Raw genomic sequence first — 19302 nt, 5'->3', positions numbered from 1 at the left:
AGCCCCACAGCTGATTCCTATCACCCATTTAATGATCTCCGCCGCGCTGTGGCTGATCCACCTGACCGGTACAGGTGATCCACCCACAGTACAACAGAGTCCACCCAACTGGTTACACAGATAATCATAACATTCCCATAAATCATATCCTTCTATTGGAAATAATAATAACAATAATGATAATAATGATAATAATAATACTAATAATAATAATAATAATAATCTATAACAAAAACACTCATTTGGCCTTTACAATTATGGTGAAATCTATATGAGGGGAAAATACTCTTGTGTTGGGGGGCCTTGGAATATTTTCTTGGCCACAAGGGGGCCTTGGAAGCAAAAAGGTTGAGAACCACTGAACTGAAAGTCCATAAATAATCGATCTCAGGAAATCAACTACACTGATGACGGGGACAATGCAAGAAGTGTTAATACGTCAAGTCTGAGATATTGTCTGTCTTCCTGTCTGTCTGTCTGTCTGTCTGTCTGTCTTCCTGCATGCCTGCCGCCTGTCTGTTAATATGTGTATAAAAAAAACTCCTTAAAGTGGAGATGAAGCATAGCGATATAAACATAGTCATAGCATCAAATTAGTATTTAGATAAACCACAGAAAAAATCACGTTATAAAAATAAGGCGTTTCTAAGAAAAAACTATTTGTTATGTCCATTTATGTAGCATAAATCAACATGTGCGCCGCCATTTTGTTGCTGACGTCACAGAGATGGTTTCGCCCGGAGGCGGAGCCTCCCACCTCAGAGAATTGCACGCTGTAGCAATATTATTAGGCTCCGCAAATATCGTTATTCATAAAACACATTTATGTAATATTTTACAGCATTGAGCAACCCCAACAGGGGGATGCTCTGTCATCTTTGAGATGGCGAGACCTGCAGTTGGCACCTGAGATGGCGAGACCTGCAGTTGGCACCTGAGATGGCGAGACCTGCAGTTGGCACTGTGTGAGGCCACGACATTTGAGCAAATTAATAATACTGCATGTTCTGAAGGTCCAGATTAATAATTAGAATGAGTTCAACAGAAAGGTATAGATTAGGCTATCACCTAAAGTCTGTTGGTTGCTATATGAGTTCAGCCTCAACCGAACTCATTCTAAATGTCTATTCTGTCTCCGTTATCCTCTGCCCGTCGCCGTCGGCAGATCGATGCTGGAGTATGGTACTCCTCCTCTCCCTTGGCAACACCACAACACCAACGTTACCACCACAGCGCTGTAGCAAAACACCGCTCTCCTCACTTTTATTCTCCAACTAACGGTTATCTTTTTCTCCGTTCAATATGTGTTGAGTGGCTCGGCTGTATACAAAACTAACGGTATAACTTTGTCTCCGTTCCAATGCGCGCTGTAAGCAGCGGCGATACAAGGAGCATATACGGGTGAACAATAAAACACTATCAGGTCAACAGTAATATATCTTACAAATAAAACAATATATATATATATATATATATATATTATATATATATATATATTCGCACATTGATAGCCTTCTGAAAGAAGTCGTTTCTTCAATTAGCTTTACCAGTGATATTTGGAGCTCTGATGTCAGCCCCATGTCAATGCTGAGTTTGACAGCTCAGTGGATTGACGCAGACTTCCAACTCCGTAAAGCGCTCCTGCATTCCCAAGAGTTTTCCGGCTCCCATACTGCTGCAGCGCTGGCAACAGCATTCGAGAATATGTTCCAGACGTGGCATATTCCGAAAGAAAAGATTCATGTCATACTCCGAGATAATGCCCGAAACGTGGTCAAATGCATGAAAGACGCAGGATTACAAAGTTTGGGATGTATGGCCCACGCGCTTCAGCTGGCTGTCCAGTGTCCCCGCCATTTCCGAGACATTTATATATTTGTATAATTGTTAGGCTATTTGAATCCACCATTTAGGGCTGGTGTATTCAAATAGCCTAACAAATAAAATGTAATATGTCTCGGAACATTGGCCCGCAGATGCACCACTGCAAACCAAAGAAATGTGAACTCAAGAAGCCAAAACGAAGTTTAGCCTGTTTTAGAAGTCTATAGCCAGAGTTGTCTTTTACCACCGCTTAGCCTATATTTTACGCACTGTGTTTAGCCTATTAAATAGGCTAATTGTTTTTTTATTTGTTTTTAACTTTCAGCCTGTTAATAAATGTTTAGTTAATTCAGTATTTAACTTCTTGAATTCATATTTATTTAGGCTATGCTAATTAAAAACACAAATGTTATGGACATCTAATTTAATTATCTGCTTATTTATTAATGCTTCAATTCATTCAGAAACGTTGCAGCAAACAATCCATGTGCATTTGTTTACATAATGATAACGTACATAAATAACATAATATTATTGAGGGAGGGAAAAAAGGAAACTGATACCTACTTCACCCTGTTAGTCAAGTTGAACTATCGCTCTGACTCAGACTGTGGGTGTGTGGGGGGGGGGGGGGGGGTGTCTCGCAGATAATACAACTACAAGTATAATTATATAATATGTATTTTTTCTGTAGGTAACGTTACATTTGGTTGACAATTTACTAGGGCTGTCTTAAATACTTCGAAGCTTCGTTCGATGGCACAAGCTTCGAACATTAAAAAAAAAAAATCAAAGTTAAAAAAAAATATATATACGGTATATTTTTTCAAAAAATCTTTTTTTCAAATTTTTTTTAATACATTTTTTTTTACTTCGGTCTGTGTGTGTGTGCATGGGGCCATTGGGTGGGGCCGGGGGACAAATACACTGGAGGAAAGGAACCCAGCTCAGCACTGCCCAAATTATATCATCACTATTGCCTGTTTGAAGGATATCATCCTCAAACACATATACACCACCTACACGCCTATTCTCAGTCCTTGCCCCACAATGGTGGAATGAACTACCCACCCCAGATAGGACAGCCGAATCCCGTCCAATCTTTCGCCGTCGACTAAAGACGCACTTCTTCAACCATTATCTAAAAAAAAAAGAAAAAAAAAATCTAACCCTAACTAACCTTACTGTCATGCACTTGTCCTAATAAACTAACCTACACTGTAACACGCAACACTTTGATGAATATTGTTACTCAGCTGATAAGAGTTGTATCCTTCCTGATGACCTGTCGTACAGAACTTGTAAGTCGCTTTGGATAAAAGCGTCAGCTAAATGACTAAATGTAAATGTGAATGTAAATGCCTTGTAGAATTCCACACATAAGAAAGAAAGATACTGGGATGAATAAACAAAATAGGAAATAAAATGTAGAAATGCATGCAATACATAAATAAATATGAATCTCCATATATGAAATAGAACATTTAGATAAGGTGCTACTGAGATGTTTTGGTGAGTTCTTTGTTTTTTTGTGGAAGTAGCCCTTCTTAAAAATGCATGAACATTCACTGATAATTGGTCTGTAGTGGAGTCTACAAGGTCTACATTGCCGGACCATGTAGAATCCGGACCTTGTAGACTGACATAATTTTGTGCATAATTTAGTCTACACGGGCCATATTTCAAATAATCAAAATCTTACTTCATTCATCTTAAACATTCTTGATTTGGGGGATTGGTAGTTCCCATGAAATCTGAAGTTGTTCAAACGACAACAGCGATCCACCTTGAATTAAATCACACAGCCGTGTTGGCTGCGTCACAGTCACGAAAGGGGCTACTTAATTCATTAATCCAATCCACTTTATTTATAGAGCACATTTAAAAACAACAAAGTTTACCAAAGTGCTGTACAAGTCCCACAACATAAGATTAAAAAAAAAAAAAAAAAAAAATTATATAAAAAAAGAAATTAATTAAAAAAATTTTTTATTCAAAGCTTCGAATTAAAATCGAAGCTTGGCCCCGAAGCTTCGATTGCCAAAAGAAAATTCGAAGGTCAGCCCTACAATTTACTGACTGACTTTCACGACACTCCATATTTACGTAGCTATCTAACCAGCACTGTAAACCGGGAGCCAGCCCAAACCACGTCACCATCCAGCTAAATCTAAAATGGCGGCGCCCATGGCAAAAACGGGGAAATTACATTTGAGTTTTCAGACAAATAAGCAGGATTTCACATTTGATTATAGGACCATGTCTTACCCAAGGTACACAACAAACAAACTAGGCTCATATTGTTTAACGCTTCATCTCCCCTTTAATATTTTCCCTTCGTGTTTCTTTTTTCTTCCCCACCCAAGGTTCTCTGTTGGTAGAGCGGGCCCCTGGTCGACAGCCCATCCCACCGCACCCCAACCAACCGCTCCCCAGGGGAGAGGCCCCTGCTGCCGGGGTCCCCGGGGGCCACTCCACCAGCTCTGCCCAGCAGCGGCAGAGCACCCTGGCCCAGCTCCAGATGCAGGTAGAGAGCCCAAGAGGCTTCCGTGAGCTCCCTCTTTTCACGGTGAATAACACTTGTCAGCTGTCTGTGTGAGCGCGTTGTCGTCCTGTATTGATTGACGGGTTGAGAGCAGGGGTGTGACATGAGATGTGTTCGTACGACAGGCTCTAATTGAACTCTCGCACTGAACAACCATATAAGTTCCTTTTTATATTTATTGGACAGCCCAGTTGCAGTTGTAAAGTTGATCTAAATCACTTGGAGTGTCAATGTGATTTATATCACAAGCAACTAATCAACCTCTACTGTCTTCAACTATGAATCAACACAACACTCTAGCTCACCATCTTTAAATGATAAAGTACTCAACCTCTACTGGCTTTAACACATTGAGTGCCACGCCCCTTTGACCATTATGGAATAGAGTGCCAGCACTGAAGTCAATGGGAGGTCGGGGAAATTTGCGAAGGCTTAAACTATATCTTAAATTATGGCTATGGGTCTAAAACACCCCTCGCTTATCAATGACTTGCTTGCAGTCAACATGTACGAAACTAGGGCTGCAACTAACTATTATTTTGGTAGTCGACTAATCTAACGATTATTTCTGTCACAACCTCCATCTCTGCTTCCTGTGGGCGCGGCTCATTTTCCGGGCTCTTAGCAGACTTCTTAGCTTAACATAACAGACCGACAGTACGTTTGGGGGAACTAATGGGATAACAAAAGTGCAACAAAAGTGCAACTAGGGCTAAAAACACAATGAAATAATAATAATAATAATAATAATAATAATAATAATAATAATAATAATAATAATAATAATAATAATAATAATAATAATAATAATAATAATAATAATAAATAATATATCCTTCTTAGCAGACTTCTTAGCTTAACATCCCAGGGAACTAATGGGATAACTGGGGATGTTGTTTGCTCCTGACAAGAGTCTCGAAGTCTGGGGTGATGGTAGACAAAGCAACTCTTAGGTCATGCTCAATGTCCAATCTGTTCCTCTGCTTTGTCTTCAGCTGGACCAGAGCTTAGAAGCAATTTTCACAAAGATAGGTAGTGCAAAAAAAAAAGTATATTAAAAAAAAAACGCGTCGACGAGTTTTTATGATCAACGTCGTCGATTATGTCGACTAATCGTTGCAGCCCTATACGAAACGGATTGTTTTTTCATTGGTACATTTTCGTTTTATACCGTTTTGAATACGAGCATAGTTTTGGAGAGTTCTAGTAATTCCAGAGAAATTCTGCGATAATAGCTCTTTAGTGGAATACACAAAACACGTTGTCATTTTTCGGCTGATTTATGAATCATTTTCAAATAAACGCTAGATTATCGATAGTATATGTGTACTTATGCATGCTAGAGAACCGGGCTGAAAAATCTATTATCCATGACCTGGTCAGCGCTAAACGTCATACACACACAGACACGCTGCGATGGCTGAGAAAAAAATATCTGATTAACCCAATACTGGTAAAATAGAGTCCTTACCTCACATCAGATGTCCTGCAAAAAGATTAATCCAATTCCTGATCGCCATTCCAAATATTGATCGTGTTTATTGATCCAACGTTATAGCACCAAAACACATAATCGACGCTGCTCCGAGCCTCGCCAGTGAATGTGATAACACGATACTGCTTGCCAGAGAAGGGAAAACCCCGGACCGGACTTTTTTTCTGATGCACATGCCCACCCAATCCAATCCAATGATGTGCAATACCATCCGGGAGACGATAGGCGGCGGTATTTGCCCTTTTCGAGCTAAGAGCCATTCTCAATGATAACGTCAGGATATTGCTAATAAAAGCTAAAACGAGAAAAAGACGAGAAAACTCATCATTGGCACTCAACGCATGGCGAGTTAGCACGACTAATCTCGTCGTCGGCACTCAATGTGTTAACTATGAATCAACACAACACTCTAACTTACCATCTTTAGATCATAAAGTACTCAACCTCTACTATCTTTAACTATGAATCAGCACAACACTCTCACCTACCATCTTTAAATAATAAAGTAATCAACCTCTACTGTCTTTAACTATGAAACAACACAACACTCTCACCTACCATCTTTAGATAATAAAGTAATCAACCTCTACTGTCTTTAACTATGAAACAACACAACACTCTCACCTACCATCTTTAGATAATAAAGTAATCAACCTCTACTGTCTTTAACACTTTGATTGCCCAAGCTTAATTCCTTTTTACCTCCTTGAATGCCCAGGGCCACTTCAATGCTAACGTTAATATCGCCTAATCTATGTTTTAAATTATGGATATGTGTCTAATCTGCCAGTCGCTTATCAAAGACTCATTTTCCAGTCAACATTGTCGTAGCAGATTGTTTTTTTATCGCTTCATTTCCGCTTTCTAGCATTTTGAAATGGCCTTTTACTGGAATATTCTAGAACCTTGTCATTGTTCGGCCTATTTATTAATCATTTTCAAATAAACGCTAGATTATCGATAGTATGTGTGCACATGCACGCTCGTGCCGCGAGTTGAAAATCGATTCTCCTAGTTACTGACCGCTCGCACAGCCAAACAGCAATATCACATAATCACATAAAAGCTTATATCTCTGTGAAAACGAGTCTGATTATCCTAATACTGGTAACATAGATTCCTTACCTGAGATCAGATGGTATCCAAATGGATTATTCCAATTCCTGATCGCCATTCGAAAAAATCGATATTTTTATTGATCCACCGAGTATAGTGTAAAAACACATAATCCCAGCTGCTCTGAAACTCCAGAGTGAAACTGGTCGACGGCGGTTGCATGAGTGAGAAGTAAAACGTGGATTCCGTTTTTTTTTTTCTCATTCATTTTCATTGAGTTCAATCCAAAAGGGTGAATTACCATCTGGGAGACGATAGGGGGCGCTTTTTTCACATCTGAGCGCCTGGAGAGGGTGATTTTCCAACGGTAGACTTGGTTGATGAAATATGATTTCAGATCGCTAATAAAATAAAAATAAACAAGAAAATACGAGAATTCTCGTGAGTGGGCATTCAACCCGCGGGGGGTAAACCCGAGAAAACTCGGGTTGGGCAATCAAAGTGTTAACTATGAAACAACACAACACTCTCACCTACCATCTTTAGATAATAAAGTAATCAACCTCTACTGTCTTTAACTATGAAACAACACAACACTCTCACCTACCATCTTTAGATAATAAAGTAATCAACCTCTACTGTCTTTAACTATGAATGACTAACTATGCATGTCTGTTGCTTGATACAAAGTACTAAATGTACGGCGAAAGATAGTAGTCCTCTCTATTGTTTGATGTATAAAGTACTAAATGTGTTGGAGGTAGGTATAGACTCCTGTCTATTGTTTGATGTAATAAATGTACGGAGATAGGTATATTCCCCTGTTTATTATTTAATATACAGAGTACTAAATGTACAGCAAGATATGGGTATAGTCTACTGTTTATTGATTGTTGTGCTGTATAGTCTACTGTCTATTGAGTGTTGTGCTGTATAGTCTAGGCCTAAAAAAAATAATGGTTTGTTTCCGGTTGCCGACCGACCCTGCTGATTTAGGTGCGACCCAATATATTTTATGAGTTTTTAAAAAGAATTTAAAATATTTTTCTTTTTTTGAATAAAGTTTCATCGAAATCTTAGTCAAACCTTTAGTATTATGGATATTAAACATGCTGGCAGAGTACATGCATCCATGTTGTTGTGAACATTTTAATTAAATAAAGAAATTCCCTATCCATAGTCGCCGTGGGAAAGAATAAAATAAAGAATAAAATAAAATAAATTCCCTACCTACCCATGGCCAGGGGAACTCTAACATTTTGGGAAATTAGCTTATTTAACATCTTCCCTGGAGTTAGACAAGAAGATACATACCTTTTTTGTCTCTGTGCGTGCATTTTAGCTTTGGGAATAGACGCTCCGTTAGCATAGCTTAGCTTCATCACTGGAAGTGAGGCAGGACAGTAGCCTTACAGTGCCTTACAGTGTATTGCAAGGTCTGACATTGACCAAACTTGATATGCATGACCTTGGTGGGCTCTAGGTCAACTCCTGAAAAGGGGGTCAATGTCAGACCTTGCAATCAAAAGTTAGGGGGCGCACTGAAATGATGGCAAGGGTTATTAGCCCCCTAACTTTTGATTGCAAAGTCTGACATTGACCCCCTTTTCAGGAGTTGACCTAGAGCCCACCAAGGTCATGCATATCAAGTTTGGTCAATGTCAGACCTTGCAATACACTGTAAGGCACTGTAAGGCTACTGTCCTGCCTCACTTCCAGTGATGAAGCTAAGCTATGCTAATGGAGCGTCTATTCCCAAAGCTAAAATGCACGCAGAGACAAAAAAGGTATGTATCTTCTTGTCTAACTCCAGGGAAGATGTTAAATAAGCTAATTTCCCAAAATGTTGGAGTTCCCCTTTAACTGACAACCAACAGGAAACAAACAATATTTTTTGTTATGCCCTACTGTCTGTCTATTGATTGTTGTGTTGTAACTTGTATAGTCTGCTGTCTATTGATTGTTGTGCTGTATAGTCTACTATTGATTGTTGTGCGGTATAGTCTGCTGTCAGTGTATATTGATTGTTGTGTTGTATAGTCTGCTGTCTATTGATTGTTGTGCTGTATAGTCTGCTGTATATTGATTGTTGTGTTGTATAGTCTTCTGTCTATTGATTGTTGTGCTGTATAGTCTGCTGTCTATTGATTGTTGTGTTGTATAGTCTTCTGTCTATTGATTGTTGTGTTGTATAGTCTGCTGTCTATTGATTGTTGTGCTGTATAGTCTATTGATTGTTGTGCTGTATAGTCTATTGATTGTTGTGCTGTATAGTCTATGGATTGTTGTGCTGTATAGTCTATGGATTGTTGTACTGTCCCTGTGCAGAGTGTGTGCTGCTGTCATTGTACCATGTTTGTCAGCTGTACTGTGGAACTATAAGGTTTTAATACAGGGATACTCAACTAGATCTGCAGGGGGGCAAAAAAATAAAAAGTGTGGGCCAGAGCATAGTGACTTGCTGTAAATCCATGCTTGTTTCCATGCTGTATATATAGGGATGGGTACCGAATTCGGTACTTTTGAGGTACCGAACCGAAACACGTCGGTACTACCGAGTATCGAATCAAGTGAGAAACCGAAAAAGAAATAAATTTTTTTTTTTTTTTTTTTTTTAACCTTTTTCTTTTCATGTCAACGTTCACACGCACAATATATGCTTACCTAGGATTTGACTTGATTCAACAACAAAGCAGTCGGAGCAATGACAAGCCGAAAACTGTCGAAATTGTAGTTATTTGAAGTTTGGATTTTTTTTTTACGACTGAGAAATTAAATTAAATTTAATAAATTAAATTTCTTGAGACTAAAGTACCGAAAAAAGGTACCGTTGGGTACCGGTATCGATTCACAGGTACCGGTACCGGTATCTGTTCAAATGTGAAAGGTACCCATCCCTATGTATATATTCCTTAGACTTAAATGGTGTCTTCATAGTGATTTTCTGGTTCATTTATAAACCAGTGTTTTTAAATTGCAGTCTTTGCACTCAAGTATACACAAGTTATGCAACTCTAAGATAAACACCTTTATTTTTATTTAACCTTTATTTATCCGGGCAAGCAATTAAGAACAAAATCTTAAAAATCAAAAAAGAACAGATCTTAACAGTCGGTTAAGATCTGTTGCAGATTTTGTTTAAAAGCAGTGCAAGCAGTGAGCGATGTGAGGGCAGTGAGTTTAAGGGTGTTTTGTAATGTGTTCCAGTCAGATGCAGCAGCAAATCGGAAGGCGTTGCGGCCAGAAACCATGCAGGCTTTGGGGATGGTGAGTTTGATGAAGTTGCTGGACCTTCGGTTGTAATCAGAAGTGGAGACGTGCAGAAGGGAGGAGAGGTAGAGAGAGGTGTTTTACCACGTATGGTTTTGTAAATTATTTGAAGCCAGTGAAGAAGCCTTCTGGTGTGAAGAGATGTCCAGTCCACCAGGTTATTAAGGTCACAGTGGTGAGTAGTGGTGAAGGGTGCACTAGTGGCAAAACGGATGGCGGAATGATGGAGTATGTCGAGTTTTCTGAGGGCACACTGGGATGCCATTCTATAGATGGTTTCGCCATAGTAGAATATAGGGAGGATGGTCATCTTGACAAGATTGTGTTTGGCCGAGCGGGTGAAGGAAGCTTTGTTGCGGTACAGGAAGCTCAGACGAGCTTTGACTTTGGCCTGCAGGTGCTTTATGTGAGTAGAGAAGGAAAGGGATGGGTCTAGCCAGAGGCCAAGGTATTTATAAGAGGTAACAAACTTGAGCTTTGAGCCGTCGGCACAGGTGCTTTTAGGGGTGCTAGCAGTGTCATGCTTTCTGTCAAAGAGCATACATTTCGTCTTCTTGGAGTTGAGAAGAAGGTGGAGACTGTGAAAGGACTGTTCAATAGAGGTAAGACTAATTTGGAGAGTGGATGCCGCAGAGTGGAGTGAAGGGCCTGCTGAGTACAAGATGGTGTCGTCAGTGTATAGATGGATCTATGAATTTCCAGCAGCCTTGGCTACATCGTTGATGTAGATAGAGAACAGCAAGGGACCCAAGATGGAGCCCTGAGGCACCCCTTTAAAGATGTTGAGAGGGTCAGACAAGATGTTCTCCGTCTCCACCAGACCGCTAGAGGCTTAGTGTTGTGTCTCACCAGACCAGACCGCTTGAGGCTAGAGCAGCGAAGGGAAGTGTTGCGTTGAAGCACCAGTGGTCTCACTCTGTACACACTCCAGAGTCCAGAACATGATCACAATAAGAATAGAAAGACACGATGTGTCCGAGAGGCCAGGACCCCATTGTAATTGTTATTCTCCTGGTCTGCATGTCAGAGTGATCTAGGAACATAAACCCTGCCCGGCTGGATGTCGAGGCTATGGGAGGTGGTTAGGTTCAAAAAGGTTAATGTGATTAATTAGGGTACAACTCATTTTTACACATTACGGTTTTCAAATTAATCTAAAACATTAATATTGACGAGTGTAGTTCAAATCAAATATCGTTTTGGAAATGTTAACTCATATAATACATTTCTCGCTGGCCACTGAAAAAAGGCCACAAGTTGAGTATCACTGTGTTAATATGTGTCTTTTTGCACCATTTCCCTTGAGACTAATTCCTGTACTTTGACGGTGGCAGTTATACGGAGTGTTTTCTGATTGTGATCACCCTCCCAGGTGGAGAAACTAGCCCAGCAGCCCAACAGGCAGCCGCCTCCCAACCACTGGTCCTGGTACCAGAACGTCAGGCTCCCGGGTCCACCCGGGCCCCCTGGGCCCCCTGGCCCCCCTGGCCCTGCGCCACCGCCCAACAGGACCATTCAGGGAGGTTCCTCTCCCTCCCAGGGGCCCCCCGGCCTCATACAGCAGCAGGCGCGCAGGTATGGGCCCTCCCACACCAACGCCAGGAGCCCCAACTCCATGCTCCACAACTCCGGATTCCCCCCTCCTCAGGTAAGTGTGTGAGCGTGTGTGTAAGATGTGTGTATGTGTAAGGTATGTGTAAGTGTGTGAGCGTATGTGTAAGGTGTGTGTAAGATGTGTGTATGTGTAAGGTATGTGTAAGTGTATGTGTAAGGTGTTTGTGTGTGAGTGTATGTGTAAACACACCGTGTTTTCTTCTCTCCCTTCCCACTGGTGAAGCTCTGGATATATTTACCTCAGTTCAATAGTCCTTTTTCTATTGGCTGGTCTGTAACACTATGAATTGAAAGCCCACACTGTGAGCTGTGTGTGGCTTGCCATCATCACTTTGATATTGCTTATAGGTGAGAGAGCTACCATAGCAGACCCAGAACACTTTGGTATTGCTTATAGGTGAGAGAGCTACTATAGCAGACCCAGAACACTTTGGTATTGCTTATAGGTGAGAGAGCTACTATAGCAGACCCAGAACACTTTGGTATTGCTTATAGGTGAGAGAGCTACTATAGCAGACCCAGAACACTTTGGTATTGCTTATAGGTGAGAGAGCTACCATAGCAGACCCAGAACACTTTGGTATTGCTTATAGGTGAGAGAGCTACCATAGCAGGCCCATCATCACTTTGATATTGCTTATAGGTGAGAGAGCTACTATAGCAGACCCAGAACACTTTGGTATTGCTTATAGGTGAGAGAGCTACTATAGCAGACCCAGAACACTTTGGTATTGCTTATAGGTGAGAGAGCTACTATAGCAGACCCAGAACACTTTGGTATTGCTTATAGGTGAGAGAGCTACTATAGCAGGCCCAGAACACTTTGGTATTGCTTATAGGTGAGAGAGCTACTATAGCAGACCCAGAACACTTTGGTATTGCTTATAGGTGAGAGAGCTACCATAGCAGACCCAGAACACTTTGGTATTGCTTATAGGTGAGAGAGCTACTATAGCAGACCCAGAACACTTTGGTATTGCTTATAGGTGAGAGAGCTACTATAGCAGACCCAGAACACTTTGGTATTGCTTAATATAGGTGAGAGAGCTACTATAGCAGGCCCAGAACACTTTGGTATTGCTTATAGGTGAGAGAGCTACCATAGCAGACCCAGAACACTTTGGTATTGCTTATAGGTGAGAGAGCTACTATAGCAGACCCAGAACACTTTGGTATTGCTTATAGGTGAGAGAGCTACTATAGCAGACCCAGAACACTTTGGTATTGCTTATAGGTGAGAGAGCTACTATAGCAGACCCAGAACACTTTGGTATTGCTTATAGGTGAGAGAGCTACTATAGCAGACTCAGAACACAGTGTTGTAACAAGTCATTCATTCCTTATTGTTTCACTTCAAACCGTGACTGTTTTTTTTAACATATGCTTGAGCTCGGCGCTGATCTGGAGAAACAAGTGGATTTTTCTCTTTTGACTTCCGTCTTTTAACGTGATTGTTTTGAATATGCTCCTAGTCTCTGAGAGAGCTGATCCATAGCTCCAGCTTCCCCCCCAAACCCATGGATGTGCTGCAGGGCGCCTCTCGCTACCCCCACCCCCTGTCCTCTGGAGCAGCCGCGCAGACCTCCATGCACCAGGTTGGTAGGAGAGAGCAGAGAGGGCGAGAGGGAGGGGCCAGGGAGGACTGGGTGTAGCTTGGAACTAGGGCTGAACGATGAAACCTATTGATGTTGCAATATGAAGGAAGGAACGCAATATCCACATTGCAAAGATGGCAATATGGATGGACTATAGATATAAGGAAATCTAAATTGCAAATCGATTTCTAATCTAATTTTGTACGGTCCCAGAGTTTGCTCAGAACAGGGTAACTCTGTATTTTGCTAGGATGCCCCCAGCTCAAGGAAGGAACAAGTCCTTAAAGCTTGAGATTCTCCCCTCTGCAGAGTTTACAACCTTGATCTCCACTCTTTGTCAATCTCAAGTTGTACGTGTTGATTTGTTATCCTTGCTTTTGTCTACCCTTGTCGTCTTGTTATGATTTTGTATTTTGCTATGTGTGATCTTTATAGGCTTGTATGCCTATTTCTGTATGTACACTCGACGTGACTGTAAAGGAGGGAAACCTCATGTTTTCAGTTCCTTTTCGAGTTAAAATAAAGGTTTGAAGGCATTGTCCTTAGAGCTGCAGATTACGGAGATCGTAATATTCCCGCGTGAAACTAGAGTGACGTCTGGTGACTGCAGGCTGTGACACCGTTCTCTCAGGCCCTTATGCCAACAGCATATTGTACTGTAGCCCTTTCTGAGCTTCAGCGCTAAGGTTCCACACGCTGCCAACTAGGGCTGTGGAAATGTCTCGATTCTAAGATGCGATGCGGACGTGGACGATTCTGCATCGATGCAGTGACAGAAAGAACATAATCGGTTATTAAAATCTGAATAAAATAAAAATAGCTGGGTATCGAGATACCTTTTCTAGTATTTGTATCATGCAACACTAGTAAAGAAGACAATTATTTTGAGATTCTTATTTAAGAACTTTCTAAATAAAAGTTAATTTATCTGACTGCTTGTATTAATTGATGAAAAAGTAGCCATGTGCAGTAATATAGATTATAAAATTGAGGATGTAATATATTATTGAGATGCATCGTAGAATCGAATCGTGGACAGCTGAATCGTAATCGAATCGTGAGGCCACTGAGGCCAGTGAAGATTCACAGATCTACTACCAACACTGAAAGATGGCATAGTGGAGTCGGGTGGACACTCTGTCCCAAGTGAAGCAGCCACACACTCAATCCCCCGTCTTCAGAGGGCACCCGGGCCCAACCTTTAAACGGGGTATGGCATTTATATCTTACCAACTCAAAAATGGAAACTAGAGGTGGAAATCTTTGGGAATCGCACGATTCGATTCATTCTCGATTTATAATTTATGGAGGCAATTCCATAAATTCTATTCTAGATTGCTATAAGCGTCGTCTTACTGTACATAGTTTGTTATTGTGCGAGTCTTTCTGCTTGGCTAATATTGGCAATTTATAGGGTTTGGCGAACTAACGATTATATAGTTCTATGGTGGTGCGAAAGCTGAAACCATATCACAAGACTGGGGGGGAGGGGATTTGCTAATTGATTTCTAATGTTAAAACGTTTTAAATGTTATTGCATTCAAGCCCTCATGGGCTCATCATCAGGTAAGTTGAAGTACCTGTGAACTTACCTGAGGAAGAGCCCATTAGAAATGTTGTAGACAACCTTCTGTCGTGTGGCAGTGAAAGGGTTAACATTCTGTGTATTGTCGCAGTGAAAGGGTTAACCGTTTTGGTAGTGCGGCAGTGAAAGGGTTAATGCAAGGACCCCCCCCCCCCCCCCCCCGGAAAAGAGATGTCCGTATGTCTGAATAGTGAATACTATTGAGTTAGAAGACAGAATCTGACGGGATGTTTTTTTTCTTTTTCTCACGGGTGTGTTTTTGTTTTGTTTGTCTTTCAGAGGGGCATGGTGGATCCGTCCTTCCTGAAGAGGAGTGAGCCCAGTGGTAACTCGCCCTCCATCACCATCTCCATCCCCAGGTCCACCTACGCTCCCGGTCTCGTCTCGGCCACTGCAGACAAAACCGGTAGGTCCAGCCACGAGCTCCCCCTTCAAATCCTATCCTGAGAAACGACTAAACACTTTTCTGGTAAACACTAGTGTACTGTATATCGGTGACCATAACACTTACCAGGTTCGCTGGTATTTTTATCTTTTTCTTTTTATATATATATATATATATATATATATATATATATATATATATATAATTATATGTATACCAGTATTGGTCAGATGAGCAAAACTGGGCAGATATATCGGCAAACATGTATCGACTAGTGATGGTGATTTTCTTTATTGATTGCATCGGTCCGATAAGCAAAACTGGGCCGATGTGAACAACTGATGTGTTTTTTTTTTTTTTTGGGCCATGCAGAGTTTATTTGGGTAATGTTACTTGCATGTGACAATGACGCAGCACAGGATTGTGGGATAACATTGTTTCAGTATGTCGAAAAATAGTATGTACACAGTTTGATTATCATAGAAATATGTTTTATTTGTATAGATCATATCGGTGATTAGATTAAAATGTATTGTCATTATACAGCACAAGTACAGTACAATGAAAATAAGTTTGGCATCCAACCAGAGTGCAAATGTAATATAGTTTAATCTGTTTCCAGACTGATGACTTTGTCCTTCATCAGTATTTTAATCTGTTTCCAGACTGATGACTCTGTCCTTCATCAGTATTTTAATCTGTTTCAGTATTTTAATCTGTTTCCAGACTGATGACTCTGTCCTTCATCAGTATTTTAATCTGTTTCAGTATTTTAATCTGTTTCCAGACTGATGACTCTGTCCTTCATCAGTATTTTAATCTGTTTCAGTATTTTAATCTGTTTCCAGTCTGATGACTCCGTCCTTCATCAGTACCGGTAGTTTAATCTGTTTCCAGACTGATGACTCTGTCCTTCATCAGTTTTTTATTTTTAATTTTTTTAATATACCGGTATATATCTTTTTTTCCCTCCTTTTTCCCGATTTTTCTCCCATCTCACCGGGGAGAGTGTAGCGTGTGGGAGGCCACACTATCTCTCCTCAGTTCCAACCCTCGCTGAGCAGGCGCCCCGACCGAACTGTAGGGGTCGCTGTCCACAACGCCCAGGACCCACCCTTCAGCTTTTCCCACCCCCTGATACAGCCAATTGTATCAGTGTGAGAGGCCAGCCAAGCTGATAGCAACGCCGGGAGCTGGATTTGAACAGGCGAATCCTAGTGTCTCCCGGTGTTGGTGATGAACGTAATCTCCGTGCGCCACCTGCCCCCCCCTTCATCAGTATTTTAATCTGTTTCCAGACTGATGACTTTGTCCTTCATCAGTATTTTAATCTGTTTCCAGACGGATGACTCTGTCCTACCTTCATCAGTATTTTAATCTGTTTCTAGACGGATGACTCTGTCCTTCATCAGTATTTTAATCTGTTTCTAGACGGATGACTCTGTCCTTCATCAGTATTTTAATCTGTTTCTAGACGGATGACTGTCCTTCATCAGTATTTTAATCTGTTTCCAGACTGATGACTCTGTCCTTCATCAGTATTTTAATCTGTTTCCAGACTGATGACTCTGTCCTTCATCAGTATTTTAATCTGTTTCCAGACTGATCACTCTGTCCTTCATCAGTATTTTAATGTAAGTCACATTCTTCTTTTTCTTTTCTCCCTGAAGCACAAGGAAGACAGAATTCTCCAATGGCGAAGCCCTCGTCCTCAGACAGAAGTACAGGGTAAGTCATTGGATCAATACTTCTAAATCTCTGTCCGACTGTCTGTCTGTCCTGTTCTTCACATATCTCGTACAACTTTCATCCGATCAACTTCACTCTCGGAGGGTGTATTGCTGACGGAGCAATACACTGACCCGATGACCCAATGGAGTGCAGTCTTGAAATTGGTGCCATTTGGCCAGATGGTGGCGCTACATTTTTCACTTCACTCTTGGTGGGTTTTTGCTGAGGACCCAAGTGTCAAGTGTGAAGTCGATTGAATGAGCGGTTCTCAAGAACGCTGCAAGTAGCCATACTGCTGCATGCGGCAATTCTGGGGACCAGGCAATCGGCCCACTCCAAACGGTCACACACTCCGAACAGGCACGCTCCATACGGTCACACACTCCGAACAGGCACGCTCCATACAGGCACTGCACTAGTTTGAATAAAAATGCAATTTCTATGATTAGGGCTGAACGACTTGGTAAAAGAATATCCAGTTGTGATTATTTTTTACTGATGTTGCAATTACGATATGATTTGAGGGCAAAATAAAAGTTTATTTACATGACAATGTTTTGACATTATTACTTTTAAGTCTATAGAATATGATTTATAGGCCGGGACAACTATGCAGCCACAATAGTTAATTAAGAATGGTATTTTGAGCCTCCTGTGATTTGGATATTACACTAGGGCAGATTTGTGGTTGTGTGTTAGTGTGTAATGTTCACATGTGTTCTTCCTTTGGTTAATCTGTGTGGCTGTGTGTTAGTCTGTAATGTGTTCCTCCTCTGGTTAATCTGTGTGTTAGTCTGTAATGTGTTCCTCCTCTGGTTAATCTGTGTGTTAGTCTGTAATGTGTTCCTCCTCTGGTTAATCTGTGTGTTAGTCTGTAATGTGTTCCTCCTCTGGTTAATCTGTGTGTTAGTCTGTAATGTGTTCCTCCTCTGGTTAATCTGTGTGTTAGTCTGTAATGTGTTCCTCCTCTGGTTAATCTGTGTGTTAGTCTGTAATGTGTTCCTCCTCTGGTTAATCTGTGTTAGTCTGTAATGTGTTCCTCCTCTGGTTAATCTGTGTGTTAGTCTGTAATGTGTTCCTCCTCTGGTTAATCTGTGTTAGTCTGTAATGTGTTCCTCCTCTGGTTAATCTGTGTGTTAGTCTGTAATGTGTTCCTCCTCTGGTTAATCTGTGTGTTGGTCTGTAATGTGTTCCTCCTCTGGTTAATCTGTGTGGTTGTGTGTTGGAAGGATGACGTCCTGGAAGCGCTCCGACCCCCCGGCACCGCCGCCGACTGCTCCCTCTTCCAAGCGTCGGAGAAGGACGTCCCCGGGCCCCGTCATCATCATCAAGGACGAGCCGGAGGACGAGGACGAAGTGCACTTTGTGAGAGTATGACATGCGTTCCATAAGACCAGAATGCTGTGAGCTTAGCGGTGGGCGATATGGCCAAAATATCATGTCACAATATTTCTATAAATTTCCACCGATCTGTTTCACTTTCCTATGGCTACTTTGGTAACACTTTAGAATAACTATCCCTTGTAAATGGTTAATAGATCACATCTATTTACATTTTATACAGTCATTTTTACGATTGTCATTGTTTTTTTCTTTTTTCTTTGTTTATATACTGTATATATATATATATATATATTTTACGTGTATTTTTTTAATTTATTTTTTGTTATGTTTATATATACTGTGTTGTTTTGTATCATTGTCAAGTAATGAAACAAATAATAAAATAATTATATAAAAAGTTAATATCGTTCATAAATTGTTAGTTATTAATGACTTTTTTAGTGTTTGTTAATAGTTTGCTAATGAATTAAAACTACCGGTATACATTTATAAATAGTTAATAGATCATGAACATGAACATGCTAGCTAATGATTATAAACTATCACTTTATAATTAGTTAATAGATCATGAACACGCTATAACAACTTTCAGTACAAGTAAACCCTCATTAGGAAATTAGGAGTAGTTGCAGCTTTAGAATACTGTCCCAATAAAATCTATAAACTATTGACATGGTCTTAACAAATATATTTACTAACCTTTTAATAATGATTTGTTGCTCACTTCTTAGAGACATTTATTAATCTGTGTTTAGATGGGTCCCCTGATGGAAGGCCAGGTGTCTGACTAGAGAAGAGAGCTCTGGTGCTGGGTGGCTGTAGTAGGTGTCTGACTAGAGAAGAGGGCTCTGGTGCTGG

The 19302-nt window shown here is 40.7% G+C and overlaps 1 protein-coding gene across 1 annotated transcript in view; it reads left to right on the top strand.

Moving 5' to 3' along the window:
• trim24 (tripartite motif containing 24) overlaps positions 1-19302 on the top strand; it is a gene marked incomplete at its 3' end in the record, with an annotated part of 71619 nt that overhangs the window by 37916 nt on the left and 14401 nt on the right. The window contains exons 9-15 of the mRNA XM_084331094.1: positions 4191-4351; positions 10128-10187; positions 11563-11838; positions 13277-13399; positions 15264-15390; positions 17040-17097; positions 18330-18471. Coding sequence (XP_084187220.1) covers positions 4191-4351; positions 10128-10187; positions 11563-11838; positions 13277-13399; positions 15264-15390; positions 17040-17097; positions 18330-18471 — 947 coding nt within the window. The remainder of the gene's footprint in view (positions 1-4190; positions 4352-10127; positions 10188-11562; positions 11839-13276; positions 13400-15263; positions 15391-17039; positions 17098-18329; positions 18472-19302) is intronic.

Source organism: Notolepis coatsorum, assembly GCF_963971535.1.
Source record: "Notolepis coatsorum genome assembly, chromosome: 15".
In the NCBI taxonomy this organism is placed as follows: Eukaryota; Metazoa; Chordata; class Actinopteri; order Aulopiformes; family Paralepididae; genus Notolepis; species Notolepis coatsorum.
This window is presented reverse-complemented; position numbering and strand designations above follow the sequence as displayed.